Source organism: Anabrus simplex, chromosome 3, assembly GCF_040414725.1.
Source record: "Anabrus simplex isolate iqAnaSimp1 chromosome 3, ASM4041472v1, whole genome shotgun sequence".
NCBI classification, from domain to species: domain Eukaryota; kingdom Metazoa; phylum Arthropoda; class Insecta; order Orthoptera; family Tettigoniidae; genus Anabrus; species Anabrus simplex.
The window spans coordinates 157,618,888-157,637,981 of NC_090267.1; the positions used below are offsets into that span (position 1 = coordinate 157,618,888).

A 19,094-nucleotide genomic window follows, 5' to 3' on the forward strand; every position below is an offset into this window, starting at 1 on the left:
ACTAAGAAGGAAGTGCACATTGGAAAAAAATAAAGTTAGAAATGGCTGTGGATGTAAGGAGAAATTCAAGGACATATTAGGAGATTGAATCTAGCAAAGAATTCACCTAAGGATTACATTATGTCAAGCATAATCGGCAGTCATTCAAATTTTACTGGAAAGTGGAAAGGAGTTTATAGGCACTTTAATGCAGAAACGGGTTTCAAGAAGGACATTCGAGGAATTGCTAATGAACAACGGGAGTGTGTATGTGAGTATCTTCAAAAGGCAAAAGTATTCAGTCAGCGGTATGTATAGATTGTTGGCTACGAGGATAATGTAGAGATAGAAGAGGCGACTAATGCTAAAGACGTATTAAATTTTACCTATGATAACAACGACATTTACAATAAGATACAAAAGTTGAAAACTAGAAAAGCGGCTGGAATTGATAATATTTATGGGGATATATATTTATGGAATATAGTACCATATCTGAAGTACTTATTAGATTATTGTTTGCATGAAGGACCTATACCACTCGAATGGAGATTGCTATAGTAGCCCCTATGTACAAAAGTAAAGGAAGATAGACCTAAAGTTGAAAATTACAAGTCAGTCAGTTTGACATGCATTGTATGTATACTCTGTGAAAGCACTCTTTCTGATTATATTAGGCTATGCATGTTTGGAAAATGAATGTCTGTTTCGATAGAAGGCAGTTCATGTTTAGGAAAGGCTATTCCACTTGAGTTTAACTTGTAGGATTCCAGCAAGATATAGCAGGTATCGTGGATTCAGAAAGTCAAATAGGCTGTGTACCGGGAGGTACACCCCAACGCCGCGCATTCAAATTCAGCGCCTAAATGAACTCTACTATTGGTAAAACAGTGAAACTGAAACTACACCAACTTAGAACTTTACTCAGAAGAGTCACCACAGAAATGTGGTGTGCATTGTGCAGTTGCCAAAACTGAGTGAATTTCTCCTTGTTTTGTTTGCCATTCATCAAGAAGTTTGGACACTCTTCCATAGATGACACTACTAAAAACTATGATTATGCATCCTGGTGCAAGGTGTAAGAAGTTATAATTTAAAGAAGTTTGGTATTTCTATGTTTTTGTAATTGAATGATGTTCATTTATTTTTGGGTTGGCAATATTTCCTTTTCCTCTCTGCCAGTTTTGAATCTGGCCAATGAAAAATTTATATAATTAATTTTCAACCTATCACAAGCTTCTTGTTCGAATCTGAGTGTAATTTTGAAATTGACCAATGAAATTGTGAGGGTGTGGCTGGTTTAATCTTGAATGAACTCGAACCTTCCCTGAGGGTTTATAAACTGCGGCTTTTCACGTTTCTTGGGCAATTGATCGACATCTATCTGAGTGTGGGTGCTAAGTAGGAGGCGGGCTGCCTCTTTCGTCAGCAACCAGAACATTTATATGCTAATGGCCACATAACTTTAATCTTTCTTGATACCTCCGCAGTTTAACCCGAGGGAAAGGTCCGAATCTTTGACTATGTAAGCAACTTTTCTAAAATGTAAATCTTCTTTCGGTTAATGTAAAAACTTCGTAAAATCTTTAACTGTAAACCGGGGATAGAGAGTGATGTACCCTCTCGAGCTCCCCTTCATCTTGGTTTGAGGTGACTACGTTTGTAACTGTTTTTCTTCCTTTCCGTAATGCATTAATTTAACCTTATACGGGTCACCTCAGTAGTTTGGGAATAGCCCCTGTTTCATCAGCCTAGAGCCCTTCAGGCTTTTTTTAGTGTTCATTATCACGGAGCGTTGTTCGCCTCCATTCATTTTGTGTTTTAGGTATTTATTTAACCTGTTCTTTTCCACATATGCCCCATAGGTTGGGTACGAGATACCCCTGTTTCGAATTGTAAGTTGGGGCATGGAAGGCCAGTGATTGCAAATTAATGTTGCCTTGTGTAGGCTTGGAAGAAACCGAGAGCCTGTTAGCTCTTTTTCATATGTTGGAATTGTAAAGAGTGCCTCTGGAAGGCTAAATATTGTAATTTTAGGAGCAAGTGCTCCGCAATTAGGGGATTTATGCCCCTCATTAAATTTTCCTCCCATTTGTAAACTTGCAAAACTAGGGGCTTAAAGCCCAAAGTGTTATGGTTCTGAACCTTGGATTTTTCCTAATCTTGTTTTAAGATTGGCGTTGTACCTGCTTGTTATTTTTCCCTTGTGGAGATGTGTTAAGTTTTGTTTTGATGAAAGAAATATAACCTTTGTTAAAGTTTTAATTCAATTCCTGTCATTGTAGTTAGACCCATTCAAGCCCGCACCTTCTTTCACCTCTGCTTTCCACAGATACCCCGGAACAGGCTGTATCGCGATTGACCTGTCGAAGTCATTTGATAAGGTAGCCCATGGGGCACTACTGGCAAAAATGAGTGCAATTGGAATGGATTGTTGTATTTCTATAAAATAGATCTCAAAGTTAGAGCAGGCGAAACTTTATGTGACTCTGTAATAATTAAGAGGGAAATTCCTCAAAGCAGGATTATTGGTCCTTTATGTTTTCTTTTATACATAAATGATATGAGTAAAGAATTGGAATCAGAGATAATGCTTTTTGCGGATGACATTATTCTGTATAGAGTCATAAATAAGATACAAGATTGTGAGCAACTACAAAATGACCTCTCTAATGCTGTGAGATTGACAGCAGGCAATCGTATGTTGATAAACGAGGTTAAAAGTCAGGTTGTGAGTTTCACAAATAGGAAAATTCCTCTCATAATTACTGAGTTGATGGGTTGAAATTCCCTTATGAGGATCATTGTAAGTACATAAGTCTTAATATTAACTGGGGTATCAAATAAATGGGATTCTAAATAAAGGGTACAGATACCGTATATGCACATGGTTATGAGGATGTTTATGGGTTGTAGTAAGGATGGAAACGAAGGGGCATAAAAGTCTCTGATACATCCCCAACTAGAGTATGGTGCATGGGACCCTCACCAGGATTACTTCGTCAAGAACTGGGAGATATCCAAAGAAATGCAGCTCGATTTGTTCTGGGTTATTTCCGACAAAACAGTTGCGTTACAAAATGTTGCAAAGTTTGAGCTGGGAAGACTTGGGGAGAAGGAGACGAGCTGCTCGATTAAGTGGTATGTTCCAAGCTGTCAGTAGAGAGATGGCGTGGAATGATATTACTAGGCGAATAAGTTTGAGTGGTGTCTTTAAATGTAGGAAAGATCACAATATGAAGAATAAGTTGGAATTCAAGAGGACAAATTGGAGCAAATATTCATTTATAGGAAGGGGAGTCAGGGGCTGGAATAACTTACCAATGGAGATGTTTAATAAATTTCCAATTTATTTTAAAATCATTCAAGAAAAGGCTAGGAAAACAACAGATAGGGAATCTGTCACCTTGGCGACTGCCCTAAAAGCAGATCATTAGTGATTGTTTGATATTGTTATTGTAATTATTGTATTTGACTGTCACGCGTTCTCTTCTAGATCTGAGCCAAACCAAATCATTTCTTTATGCGTACTTAGAAAATACAAAACGATATAGTTACATCAACTGACAAACTAAGCGCCATAGTCTCCACGACGTTTATTCAACGCTCTGCTCCTGTGGCATTCGGCCAACATTCGATATCACAAAATGCAATAGGCCGGACGACGGTGTGACAGATTCTCGATTTCAGGTTGTCTTTCAACCGGCGATAGTAAATGACCCCTGTCTTTCTTCAATACTTCATTGAGGCTGCACCATCTCTCACCTCTACCTAAGCAGTAAGTTGATCGTTGTCTGCAACATGGTGCAGAAGTACAATTTACTTCACCACTAGTAGGAGGACCTGATTATTAATTTGCATTGTTCCGATTTTTTATGTGACGTCATAAATTATATCTGTCTTTTGCTGAAACGAAACCCATATTGCGCCAATTGATCATGCCAATCTTGGGTACGGTTTTGGAGAATAAGTTTAATTTCAGCTACTAGTTCTACAAAAGCGTCAGTTGAATAGCTTGGTGCAGTTTTGCGTTAGCAGCTTCCATCAGTAGGATGAACAGAAGTTGTAATTTGGCGCTAACTTAGAGCTCATAATAACAACAAACGTAAATGAATAACATTGTTGATTCTCTCTTTTCTTTACAGGCTCGCGGTTCAATCCCTGGTGTATTGCAGAAAATGACGACACAACTAACCGAATGCAGCCTTGGGAAGTTATTTTCTGATGCAAAGTATCTATGTATCACTCAGGGGATCCATAAAGGCGTATGTCACGTAAGTAAACGAGAATATTCTAGCATCCTATGTATAGGACTGCGTCTTATATTAGTTATATTCCCTGGATGGTAGGGCATTTGTATAGTTCCTCAGTGAGCGTATTTTTAATATGATATGGTTTCTGTATTTTAGATAAGAAACTACCAAAGTGAAGCAATTGCGAATAAAACGTTTCAGGCTGGTAACGACACACAGAAAATCATTTTCCCCCTATCCTTAATTATCTGTCCATATAAATAATGGTAATTTTATGCATTTATATTTGTATTTATGTTCCTCATCTCCTCCTAAACCCGTAGAACGATTAAAACCAAACGTGTTACACTTATGACTAATTACGAGTATCAGGAGACAAACCCTGTGGGGTAAGGCAACCCTACCACCCGCAATGATGGAGAAGCGGAGGGGGTGACATATTAGAAAATCGAAAATAGTGTCCAACCCATAGTTTTCATACTGAATCGTGTCATTCAGTGTCAATCAATCAATCAATCAATCAATCAATCAATCAATCAATCAATCAATCACTACTGATCTGAATTTAGGGCAGTCGCCCAGGTGGCAGATTCCCTATCTGTTGTTTTCATAGCCTTTTCTTAAATGATTGCAAAGAAATTGGAAACTTATTGAACATCTCCCTTGGTAAGTTATTCCAATTCCTAACTCCCCTTCCTATAAACGAATATTTGCCCCAATTTGTCCTCTTGAATTCCAACTTTATCTTCATATTGTGATCTTTCCTACTTTTAAAGACACCATCCAAACTTATTCGTCTGTGGATCTGTTGTAGTGTTGTATGTGGTGGAGTGATTATATAATGCCAAACATTTTCAGTGAATAGGACGAGAGAGCTTTAGTTAAATTAATCGTCAATATTAAAGGAGAGTATGTTTGGCCTTACTTCTGTAGTGATTTGTAGCGTGATGTGTTTAGTGGTACAATCCGGATGTCGCTTAAATCGAAGTTCAGCTCTCATTGGCATGGGGGTGTGAGAAGAGGTTAAAAATGAAATTTTCAAAATAACTTAAATTATGGATTTATATATTTTCCAACTTTGCACTCAATTAAATTTGGTGCATCTATGACTTACCATCTGGAAAAAATACCTTGTGGGTTACACAGTCCCAGTACCTCTAGGGAACTAGAAATGTGGATGCAGAAACTATAATCCATAGATTTCGGAGTCGCTGAAATTAACTGTGACACTCTGGACGCCGTTAAGTCCAAGTCCACTTCCTCCCCTCTTCGGCATGAAGGGTTAGAAGGCGTGGAAATAGAAAATGTACGAAATGACTGAGGTTAGTTTTGAATCCACAATTTTCGTGGTCCCTAGTCCGAACGGAGGCCAAAGATTTCAATATGACTTATCTAAATTCACAGAGCGCGCTGGTACTATGCGGAATATTGAAGCATCTTCGCATATCACCATGCTGTGGGCGCTTCGTCTTCGAATGCATGGTTATCATGTGGTAATATTTACAGTTACGTGCATCGTTTCGTACTGAATCGTGTCATTTAGTAGATTTGTTGTAGTATTTTAGGTGGTGGAATGATTATATATTGCCAAATATATTCAGTAAAAAAAAAAACGAGACAGCTTAAACAGTAATAAAATTAATCATCAATACTATAGGAGAGTAAATTTAGCCTTAAGTCTGTAGTGATTTGTAGTGTTATGTGTTTAGATTAAGATGTTTAATGAGACAAACACACACATCGATCCCCTAACTAGGAAAAGTAACCATACAAGGTTAAAATCCTCGAACCGTGGCCTTCTGAACTGAATTAAGTAGGCTATATATAGGTGGATTCAAGGAACGTACTATGAATACATACATACATTATCATTCTAGACTGTTATGCCTCTTAGCGTTCAGTCTGCAAGCCTCTGTGAATTTACTAAACGTCGCCACAATCCTCGATTTGCAACTAGTGTTGTGGCTTCATTTAGTTCTATACCTCTTATATTTAAATCGTTAGAAACTGAGTCTAACCATCGTTGTCTTGGTCTACCTCTACTTCTCTTACCCTCCATAGCAGAGTCCATTATTCTCTTAGGTAACCTATCCTCCTCCATTCGCCTCACATGACCCCAGCACCGAAGCCGGTTTATGCGTACAGCTTCATCCATCGAGTTCATCCCTAAATTAGCCTTTATCTCCTCATTCCGAGTAACCTCCTGCCATTGTTCCTACCTGTTTGTACCAGCAATAATTCTTGCTACTTTCATGTCTGTTACTTCTAACTTATGAATAAGATATGCTGAGTCCACCCAGCTTTCGCTCCCGTAAAGCAAAGTTGGTCTGAAAACAGACCGATGTAAAGATAGTTTCGTCTGGGAGCTGACTTCCTTCTTACAGAATACTGTTGATCGCAACTGCGAGCTCACTGCATTAGCTTTACTACACCTTGATTCAATCTCACATTCCATATTACCATCCTGGGAGAACACACAACCTAAATACATGAAATTATCGACCTGTTCTAGCTTTGTATCACCAATCTGACATTCAATTCTGTTGAATTTCTTACCTACTGACATCAATTTAGTCTTCGAGAGGCTAATTTTCATACCATACTCATTGCACCTATTTTCAAGTTCCAAGATATTAGACTGCAGGCTTTCGGCAAAATCTGCCATTAAGACCAAGTCGTCAGCATAGGCCAGACTGCTTACTACATTTCCACCTAACTGAATCCCTGCCATTTTATACCTTTCAGCGGATGATCAATGTAAACTACGAACAGCAAAGGTGAAAGATTACAGCCTTGTCTAACCCCTGTAAGTACCCTGAACCAAGAACTCATTCTACCATCAATTCTCACTGAAGCCCAAATGTCAACAAAAATGCCTTTGATTGCTTTTAATAATCTACCTTTAATTCCATAGTCCCCCAGTATGGCGAACAACTTTTCCCTCGGTACCCTATCATATGCTTTCTCTACATCTACGAAACATGAACACAACTGCCTATTCCTCTAGTAGCTTTTTTCAATTACATGGCGCATACTGAAAGTCTGATCCTAACAGCCTCTCTGTGGTCTGAAACCACACTGGTTTTAATCCACCTTCCGCTCAACGACTGATCGCACCCTCAGTTCCAAGATGCCAGTGAATACTTTGCTGGTATACTAATCAATGAGATACCTCGATAGTTGTTGCAATCCTTCCTGTTCCCTTGCTTATAGATAGGTGCAGTTACTGCTTTTGTCCAATTTTACTACTCTTTGAAGCCATTTCGTCCCTGCCTTCCCACTACACTTCACCATTTCAGGTCTAATTTCATCTATTCCTGCTGCCTTATAACCATCCTTTCCATTTCCTCAAGCATAATTTCACCAACATAATTTTCCTCCTCCCCATGAGATTGGCTGTTCGCAACACCACCAGAATGATTTCCTTTTATATTGAGAAGATGTTCAAAATACTCCCTCCACCTCTCCAGTGAGTTCCTGGGATCTATTATGAGTTCACCTGAATTACTCAAAACACTGTTCATTTCCTTTTTCCCTCCCTTCCTAGGATTCTTTATTATTGTCCAGAAAGGTTTCCCTGCTGCTTAACCTAGCCTTTCCAGGTTGTTACCAAAATCTTCCCAGGACTTCTTTTTGGATTCAACAACTATTTGTTTTGCTCTATTTCTTTCATCTACATACAAATACCTGTCTGCCTCGGCCCTTGTTTGGAGCCATTTCTGATAAGCCTTCTTTTTGCGTTTACAGGCTGCTCTCACGTCATCATTCCACCAAGATGTTCCTAGGCATTCCCTTGCTGTTTCTACTATAGCATCCCTGTATGCCACCCATTCACTTTCTATATCCTGAACCTGCTTACTGTCTACTGTTCGAAACTTCTCACTAATCATATCCATGTACTTCTGTCTAATTTTCTCGTACTGGAGATTTTCTACCCTTATTCGTTTGCAGACAGATTTCACTTTCACTACCCTAGGCCTAGAGATACTTAATTCCCTACAGATCAGAGAGTGGTCTGTATCATCGAAAAACCCCCGGGAAACTCGTACATTCCTAACAGCTTTCCTGAATTCGAAGTCTGTTTAGATATAGTTTATTATGGATCTGGTACCCCTAGCCTCCCATGTGTAGCGGTGAATAGCCTTATGCTCGAAGAATGTATTCGTAACAGCTAAACCGATACTAGCACAGAAGTCCAGCAAACGCTTCCCATTCCCATTAGCTTTCATATCTTCCCCACATTTACCAATCACCCTTTCGTATCCTTCAGTTCTATTCCCAACTCTCGCATTGAAATCACCCATTAGCACTATTCTATCCTTGCTGTTGACCCTGACCACGATGCCACTCAATGCTTCATAAATCTTGTCAACTTCATCCTCATCTGCACCCTCACATGGTGAATACACGGACACAATTCTTGTCCTAATTCCTCCAACTGACAAATCTACCCACATCATTCGCTCATTTACATGCCTAACAGAAACTATGTTACGTACAATGGTATTCCTGATAAAGAGCCCCACCCCAGACTCTACCCTTCCCTTTCTAACACCCGTCAAGTACACTTTATAATCTCCTATCTCTTCCTCGTTATCTCCCCTTACCCGAATATCACTTACTCCTAGCACATCCAGATGCATCCTCTTTGCTGGCTCAGCCAGTTCTACTTTCTTTCTTCCGTAAGCCCCATTAATATTGATAGCTCCCCATCGATTTCCATTTCGTTCGTCAAGTTGTTTCCAAGGAGTCCCTCGCCTGTCAAATGGGAGTGGGACTCCGTTACTCCCATAGGTCCGAGGCTTGCTTAAAATGTTCTGAGCTCGGTAAATTCATGAAGCAGGATGCTACCCTACTTGCACATCGTCCAAGTGAGGATCTCTCCTCTGACAGGTTATGGACCAACGGTGGATTGTATAGTCCTAGCCGCCTGAGCACAAGGAGGGCCACGACTCAGAATATGTCCGAGATGCCCACTCCCATTCCATAGCAACTGGTATCCCGACTCTCAGGACCACTTACTAGGCCACTCAGCCGTTGCCCATGGTTCACGATCTAGGACGTGACTACAGTAACCCACAAACATTTAGGCATTTTTTGGCATTATCCCTATTCATTGGTGAAACTTATTAATAACTAAGTAGCTATTCAGAAGACACCTGTACTGGTACTGAAAATTAGAAACAATCTTCTGCTGCCGTTTGTGGCATCCTTTCTTACGTTTCAATTTTGGTGCATCCAATTAATATCTGTTCTTAACGTATTATCCTCTGCGAACCATGTGACCTTGCCGCGGTGGGGAGGCTTGTGTGTCCCAATGATGCAGATAGCCGAGCCGCAGGTGCAATCATATCGGATGGGTATCTGTTGAGAGACCAGACTGACGAATGGTTCATCGAAAGGGGGGTAACAGCCTTTCGGTAGTTGCAAGGGCGGCAGTCTAGATGATTGACTGATACGGCCTTGTAATAATACTCAACATGGCTTAGCTGTGTTGATACTGCTACACGGCTCAAAGCAACGGTAAACTACAGCCGTAACCACCTCCCGAGGACATGCAGCTCTCTCTGTATGAATGATGTACTGATGATGGCTTCCTTCCGGGTAAAATATTCCGGAGGTAAACTAGTCCCCCATTCGGATCTCCGGGTGGGGACTACACGAGAGGGGGCGATCATCAGGAAGATGGATACTGACATTCTGCGAGTCGGAGCGTGGAATGTTAGAAGTTTGAATCGTTGTGCTAGGTTAGAGAATCTGAAAAGGGAGATGGATAGGCTAAAGTTAGATGTAGTTGGTATAAGTGAAGTACGTTGGCAGGAAGAACAGGATTTTTGGTCAGGTGACTACCGAATTATCAACACGAAATCAAACAGGGGTAATGCAGGAGTTGGATTAATAATGAAAAAGAAAATAGGGCAGCGGATAAGCTACTACGACAAGCATATTGAAAGAATTATTGTCGCCAAGATAGACACCAAACCAATGCCCACCACAATAGTGCAGGTCTAAATGCCTACTAGTTCAGCGGATGATGAAGAAATTGAAAGAATATATGAGGAGATAGAAGATTTAATACAATTGTCAAAGGTGACGAGAATCTAATTGTGATGGGAGACTGGAACGCAGTGGTAGGCCAAGGAAGAGAAGGTAGCACAGTAGGAGAATTTGGATTGGGACAAAGGAACGAAAGAGGAAGTCGGCTGGTTGAATTCTGCACTGACCATAATTTAGTCCTCGCCAATACTTGGTTCAAACACCACAAACGACGGCTGTATACGTGGACGAGACCTGGAGACACTGGAAGGTATCAAATAGACTTCATTATGATTAGGCAGAGATTCAGAAACCAGGTGTTGGATTGCAAAACTTTCCCAGGAGCAGACGTGGACTCTGACCACAACTTGTTGGTCATGAAATGCCATCTGAAGTTGAAGAAATTGAAGAAAGGAAAGAATGCAAAAAGATGGGATCTAGACAAGTTAAAAGAGTGTGATGGATTGTTTCAAGGAACATGTTGCACAAGGACTAAATGAAAAGGCCGAAGGAAACACAGTAGAGGAAGAGTGGAGAGTCATGAAAAATGAAGTCAGTAGGGCTGCTGAAGAAATGTTAGGAAGGAAGAAAATATCATCTAAGAATCAGTGGATAACTCAGGAGATACTAGACCTGATTGATGAACGGCGAAAATACAAGAATGCTAGAAATGAAGAGGGCAGAAAAGAATACAGGCGATTAAAGAATGAAGTGGATAGAAAGTGCAAGGTAGCTAAGGAAGAATGGCTGAAGGAGAAGTGCAAGGATGTCGAAGGCTGTATGGTCCTGGGAAAGGTAGATGCTGCATACAGGAAAATCAAGGAAACCTTTGGAGAAAGGAAATCTAGGTGCATGAATATTAAGAGCTCAGATGGAAAGCCACTTCTAGGGAAAGAAGACAAAGCAGAAAGATGGCAGGAGCATATCCAACAGTTGTATCAAGGTAACGATGTAGATAATTTCTTTCTGGAACAGAATAGGCTGTTGATGCTGATGAAATGGGAGACCCAATTTTGAGGTCAGAGTTTGACAGAGCTGTGAGTGACCTAAATAGGAACAAGGCACCTGGAATTGATGATATTCCCTCTGAATTACTGACTGCCTTAGGAGAAACCAGCATGGTAAGGTTATTTCATTTAGTGTGCAAGATGTATGAGACAGGAGAAGTCCCATCCGATTTTCGGCAGAATGTTGTTATACCTATTCCCAAGAAAGCCGGTGCTGACAGGTGTGAAATCTACCGCACTATTAGTTTAGTATCTCATGCCTGCAAAATTTTAACACGTATTATTTACAGAAGAATGGAAAAACAAGTTGAAGCTGAGTTGGGGGAAGATCAATTTGGCTTCAGAAGAAATGTAGGAACACGTGAAGCAATCCTGACTTTACGTCTGATCTTAGACGATCGAATCAAGAAGGACAAGCCCACGTACATGGCATTCGTAGATCTAGAAAAGGCATTCGATAATGTTGATTGGACCAGGCTATTTATGATTCTGAAGATGATAGGGATCAGATACCGAGAACGAAGAATTATCTACAACCTGTATAAAAATCAGTCTGCAGTGATAAGAATCGAGGGCTTTGAAAAAGAAGCAGCAATCCAGAAAGGAGTGAGGCAAGGCTGCAGTTCGTCCCCTCTCCTTTTCAATGTTTACATAGAACAGGCAGTAAAGGAAATCAAAGAGAAATTTGGAAAGGGAATCACAATCCAAGGAGAAGAAATCAAAACCTTGAGATTTGCCGATGATATTGTTATTTTATCTGAGAATGCAGAAGATCTCGAGAAGTTGCTGAATGGTATGGATGAAGTCTTAGGTAAGGAGTACAAGATGAAAATAAATAAGTCCAAAACAAAAGTAATGGAGTGCAGTCGAACGAAGGCAGGTGATGTAGGAAATATTAGATTAGGAAACGAAGTCTTAAAGGAAGTAGATGAATATTGTTACTTGGGTAGTAAAATAACCAACGATGTCAGAAGTAAGGAGGACATAAAATGCAGACTAGCACAAGCAAGGAAGAGCTTTCTTAAGAAAAGAAATTTGCTCACTTCAAACATTGATATCGGAATTAGAAAGATGTTTTTGAAGACTTTTGTGTGGAGCGTGGCATTGTATGGAAGTGAAACATGGACGATAACTAGCTCAGAAAGAAAGAGAATAGAAGCTTTTGAAATGTGGTGTTACAGAAGAATGCTGAAGGTGAGATGGATAGATCGAATCACGAATGAAGAGATACTGAATCGAATTGGTGAGAGGAGATCGATTTGGCTACATTTGACGAGAAGAAGAGATAGAATGATAGGACACATCTTAAGACACCCAGGACTTGTTCAGTTGGTTTTTGAAGGAAGTGTAGGTGGCAAGAACGGTAGGGGTAGACCAAGGTATGAATATGACAAACAGATTAGAGCAGATGTAGGATGCAATAGTTACGTAGAAATGAAAAGGTTAGCACATGATAGGGTGGCATGGAGAGCTGCATCAAACCAGTCTATGGACTGATGACTCAACAACAACAACGTATTATCCCGTTTTCCAGGATTAAAAATAATTTATCGACTGGTATGTTCATGCTTGTGCAATGTAATTTATAGCATTAATTCCATACTCCTCGGCGTGCTGAGAGGTCCCTTGAAACATGGCGGTATGTAAATTGGCAGCTCTTCCTCATTCACACGATACTGTGCAGCCAGCGGGGTGCTGCCTTGACGGTGGCAATCCCGATGATAGTTGGAATCGTCCACATTGTGTCTCTAGTGAAACCATTCAATGCCACATTAATAGACGTGTCATGAAGCCCAGTAAGACACATGTGCCGTTTTCCGCATCATTTTATGAAGTTCTTGGTTTAAACAGCATTTTACGCCCTGTGCGGGACACGAACGATGCTACGTTAGCTCGGAGGCGCGAGTTCTAAGTACGCGTACACAGAGGGAGAAGCCTTTAATAAGCGTGAACTTGCTATTGCCATCTCTATCGTGCAACGGAGACGGATAGATGACGCTACTCTCAGGAGGCTGCCTGAGTCAGAAGGCGTGGTCAACATGCAGTGTTTCAACTCAAAAACGGGATATTACCACCAGTTCCCCACCTATTTCTTTGATACCAACCTTCAAATTTCGCGGGATAAACAAGAAGAAGAAGAAGAAGGAAAATGTTTCGAGCCCAGGAATAGTATATGGAAGGCTTCAATAAACTCTGCCTAATGTACCGTATTTAATAATATAGAGACATTAATTACTTCTCGAACGCATTCCTGATGACGTATTTAGATAACACCGCAGTGATGGATGCCAGATGTTTTGGATAGTGTTCGTAACACAAATTGGGGAGTCTCCATTACCCCCATTATAATGCGCCAAAGAGTCAAAGAACGCTTTAGCAATTACTACTAAACTTGCGATGCGATTTGGATGAAAACAGATCAGTAGATAGAGGATGTAAAGATCTATGTTTTGAATATCCATTCCACTCTGGAAGTTGATTACTGGCGGAGCGATTGTATCAAAGTAGGAGGAGCTTTCCATCTCCAGGGCGAACTCCAGCGATGTGCTATAAAAGGAGCCTCCCCCTGCCTCCCAATATTCATTGTATTCAATCTACTGAGTCTATTCAGTCATACGTTTATTATGTGTCAGCCAGAGGTTTATGTGTTTCATAGTGCAGCCTAAGATTTTCTGTGTGTAGAGCTACGTTTATTGGGTGGTGGATGTGTGCGATACCGACATCAGTACTCAGTGAGCGAGTGAATACAAATGACATGATCTTCAGGCTAAATGAATGAATTTCATTTAAGACCGGGTTACGATATCTGCAACCGTCAGTGCGTAGTGAGATATTAAGCATCGAGAACTAACGATCATTGTGCCACAATTAGCTCATGTACAGTTACTAGAAGCCATAAATGTAATAAAGTAGGTGTCGTCAGACCTGGCAGGGATGTGTACCATAAGTGAAGAGTGTCGCTCAGTCGGAAATAGATTCATTAGCGGATATATCTATCTGTAACGAACGGAGTGCAAGTGGCGAACTTAAGAGACACTAATAACAACTTGTGGTAGCCCATCTCGAACTTATGAGTGTTTACTGCCATTGTCGCATTATCTTGAAGTCAGATAAACATTGCTCCGAATAATCCGACTTCTATTTATGTTTGCATGTTTGTGAGTGCTCTTCGAACCCAGGATCTGCATCTTCTGGAACGCGCCTTTGTGCCAGCAATATTCTTGAGTGGAGAAACATCGTTGGACTTTCAACGACTTGGAGGTAGCAGTTTCCAGGACATCGTGGAGTCAACGCGGAGCCGGGTGAACCCAAGAACTTCTACTAGCGAGAGGGCAGTCATGAATAACTAAATCAATATGGGTATCGCCAGATGATAGCAGATTACACAACAGAATGATAAGTACATTCCAATGATTTCTTAGCATGCAAATCCGTCAATGTCGCAATAGTATGTCAATTTAACTTTTGTAAATAAAGTCAGTTAAATGCAATTTGATTTCGTACATAATATGTAGATAACGAGATGTACACGTTTCAATGGAGTATAGTTTGTTTACTAACTTAATTCCTTGTCTTCAGTGTGATTATGGATTAATCACAACATATATTTCCGGGAATCTGCACGAACTTGTGTATAACGCTATATAGGTTGTATGTCTATATAGTAAAGCACTTGTAGATAGGGTGGATTTAAGTAATTCGTTTAGTTTCCAAAATATTTCCAATTTAATTCAGATGTATCTTCTTAATTTCCAAACATTAATTTGTTCAGGTGCTTCATATTTATATTTTGCATGACTACAGACGTCCTCCTTAAGTTTAAAGATGCTGTTAAGTGGAGAAAATACGATTGCTTAAGGTGCGAATCAATGACTTAGATACGCGAGTTTGTGTAATATTATAATTCAATCCATATTGTTGAGGATCATCCAAATATTTTAGAAATATTTGAATGGTGTTAATATTAAGTACCTGTGTGTGATATTGAGGGCTTGAAAAATAATATTTTAATTGCACACAAGATGGAGAAATTATGATAATAATAGTAATATATAGGCTAGTAATGAATTTTGCCGAGGCATTAGATAAAATGAATGCTATGTGAATAGTGCCCATGGAGGTAATATGCATTGAAAAATGCGAGAAATGAAATGAATTAATCGTGAATTAATCGTTTATTCGTGATGGAATTGCGCGTACACACTCAGCTCAGCTCTTGGAGTCAGAACGTGTCTTCAAGACGAGTGATTTACGGCCTCGTAGTGGGGCGGGGGAAAAAATGGCATTCCGGACCCTCAGTTGTTCTCTCCCGTTAGAGATATGCCTGCCGCCTGCACGCCTGTAAATGGCAGAGATAATATCGCGCGCGCATTTCAAATATTCAAGTGCTCAGTAATTTGTTTTCGCAAGACCACGTGTTCATTGAACCGGGGTTGATGTATTCCCTCCAATTAAGGTATTTAAACAAAGTAGTAGTAGGAAATTACTGATAGCACCTCGAAGCAAAGACAGCGTGGTTCGACACCCGACTGGTATCGAAGTGCTTGTATCGATACCCGAATGCCTTTAAGGGGTCACAGATTTCGGAGAGCATTAAAGTGTATTATTATTGTGATTGTTTCCGCTGTATGTAATTATATGTTGATTCATTTGTGGAATTGCAGGCTAACCAACGCTGAGGTGTCCGCATTGTATATATTAGTACTAAGTTTTTTTTTGCTAGTTGCTTTACGTCGCACCGACACAGATAGGTTTTATGGCGACGATGGGACAGGAAAGTGCTAGGAGTGGGAAGGGAGCGGCCGTGGCCTTAATTAAGGTACAGCCCCAGCATTTGCCTGGTGTGAAAATGGGAAACCACGGAAAACCATTTTCAGGGCTGCCGACAGTGGGGTTCGAACCTACTATCTCCCGAATACTGGATACTGGCCGCACTTAAGCGACTGCATCTATCGAGCTCGGTTTTATTAAGTTTTTCACTCCGGAGACACCAGTATACTCGATAGTATAGTAATGTTTAATGTTATATTATAAGAATTATAGTAATAGCCAACGACGTGATTTTCATGACTGCGTGATTAGTGGAGTACAGTACATGGGATGTACTTGTCAAACACCATGTCCACGATCTCGACTCTATAAAAATGATTCACAAGAGGTGCCACCTTTTTCACGTAATATATGTTGTTATGTCACAGTATAGTGAATATCCAAATGATATTAGTATTGAGGTGAAAGGGACAGATCCCTATTAATTTGTAGTGAAGTGTAATATACTGTATGCGGTGTTGAGTAATTTTGTGTTGGGAATGCCAGAATGAAATTCAGGAGTAAATAACGAACCGAGAAAGGCATTAAGTGACATTGTTGTTGTTGTTTGAGTCATCAGTCCATAGACTGGTTTGACGCAGCTCTCCATGCCACCCTATCCTGTGCTCTTCCTGATGAACGCCCCCTCTCGTGTAGTCCCCACCCGGAGATCCGAATGGGGGACTAGTTTACCTCCGGAATATTTTACCCGGGAGGAAGCCATCCCATGCATTAAGGTTAAGTATATTATATTTTTAAAATTCCCCCCAGGCAATTATGTGGCATCTCTCGTGTGTATAAAGTTTTTCCTAACCAATTATTTCTCTCGGTGAATAAAATTATGTTGTGAAATCGGAAAAACCAATTTTTATTATTTAGTAGATTGTGATTTCCTCTTACCATAGTGCCCTACCTTCAAGATATTTATCTCATATGCCTATTTATTTATTGAACATAAGTACGACTCGTATACTCTAGAGCGTGGCCGTTGCGCTGAGTGAAAGTAGGGAGAATGGAACTTCGATGCCCGGGTTTGATTTCCGAAGTTCTTCATCTATGAGAATTCCATCCGTGGCCTATTTGTGAGGCAGGATTTTATATTTTGTACTCTGTCGAGAGCCAGGACAGGTGCCGTAACGTGACGCCTAAATACACACAGTCAACACATATTTATTCCACATCTCCCAAATCACGTCGCGGACCCGCCGCTCACATATACATACATACATACATACATACATACATACATACATACATACATACATACATACATACATACATACATACATACATACATACATACATACATACAGTAGTTCAGCAGATTTTAGTTCCCCTGCCATCTACTGCTTACTTGTAAACGTGTACAATAAACATTCATCGTAAAGAAGACATTCCGGGCCTTCGTTTGGTACCAGATTTTCCCACCTTTGGTCGTTCTTGGTGTGGCCGCTCATGTATAAATACGTATAGTTCAAGGTCTAGGCACACAGGTCAGGACACAAATGCTAATTATGGAGCCACTATTGTGGGACTCGACGTGGGCGTTCCCTACAGCATTTCTGCATTGCTTATAGGAGGATTTTTGGATCAAAAATGGATTTAAGAACACAAAAGCTATTAAAATTAGTTTTATTAGCCTCGCATTACATGTAATTGGTAGTTTTCCTGCTACCTGCGAATCGAGAAATAATAATAAGACATTTAGTTCGTCATCTATAAGAACTCGGGTTTCATATATTGTGAACAGTTGTAATGGAATTAAAAACAGACTATATGGAAAAATTATCATAAATATATCAGACAGTAGGACTAATTTATTTATTTTTATTATTTGACTTTAGCGGTGGCAATGTTAGGGGTCGTGGTCTTCTCTTAGACTTAAAAACGTACATTACAAGATAATACATATTTAAAAGAAAAGTATTATCTATATAAATAAAATTGTAGGGGGTCCGCTGTCTGTAATTTCTTTTGTTTTGCCAATTTTTCAGATATTTATCCGTTTTAGGTCAACTCAAGACCGAATCGGTGGTTTTTACGTTTCGTGTCTGTTTGTTTGTCTGTTTGTCTGTTTGTCTGTTTGTCTGTTTGTTTGTCTGTTCCAACATCACGTCGAAACGGCTGGATAGATTTCAACCAAACTTCATATTTAGAGCATACCCATCCCGGGGAAGGTTTCGATATGCATATCATTTTAAAATCTTTGAATAGACGGGGGGTTTATAGGAAAACCAGAATGGTTTTTCCACCATCACGTCGAAACGGCTGGATAGATCTCGACCAAACTTAATATTTAGAGTATACTCATCCCGGGGAAGGTTTTGATATGCATACCATTTTAAAACCTTTGAATATACGGGGGGTTTATAGGAAAACCAGAGTGGTTTTTCCACCATCACGTCGAAACGGCTAGATAGATCTCAACCAAACTTCATATTTAGAGTATACTCATCCCGGGGAAGGTTCGACATGCATATCATTTTAAAATCTTTGAATAGACGGGGGGTTTATAGGAAAATCAGAATGGTTTTTCCACCATCACGTCGAAACGGCTGGATAGATCTCAACCAAACTGCATATTTAGAGTATACTCATCCCGGGGAAGGTTTCGATATGTATATCATTTTAAAATCTTTGAATATACGGGGGGTTTATAGGAAAATCAGAATGGTTTTTCCACCATCACGTCGAAACGGCTAGATAGATCTCAACCAAACTTCATATTTAGAGTATACTCATCCCGGGGAAGGTTTCGATATGCATATCATTTTAAAATCTTTGAAAAGACGGGGTGTTTATAGGAAAACCAGAATGGTTTTCCTCCATTGTCTCTTATACTATTGATTTTCTGTAAACTTCGTTCACCGTACGGGAAACGTCTCTTCATTATAAACAACTTTCGTTATGTTCATAATTTACCTTACTCTTCACATGACGGAGAAATTTACAATTGTCCGCTGGTATCATGCTCTGCATTGAGTGACAGACAGACCGACAACGAACCTAC

The 19,094-nt window shown here is 40.0% G+C and overlaps 1 protein-coding gene across 1 annotated transcript in view; it reads left to right on the forward strand.

Moving 5' to 3' along the window:
* The window catches only part of LOC136866109 (chymotrypsin-1), a 225,842-nt gene that overhangs the window by 171,858 nt on the left and 34,890 nt on the right, over nt 1-19,094 (forward strand). Inside the window, exon 6 of the mRNA XM_067142786.2 lies at nt 4,125-4,253. Coding sequence (XP_066998887.2) covers nt 4,125-4,253 — 129 coding nt within the window. The remainder of the gene's footprint in view (nt 1-4,124; nt 4,254-19,094) is intronic.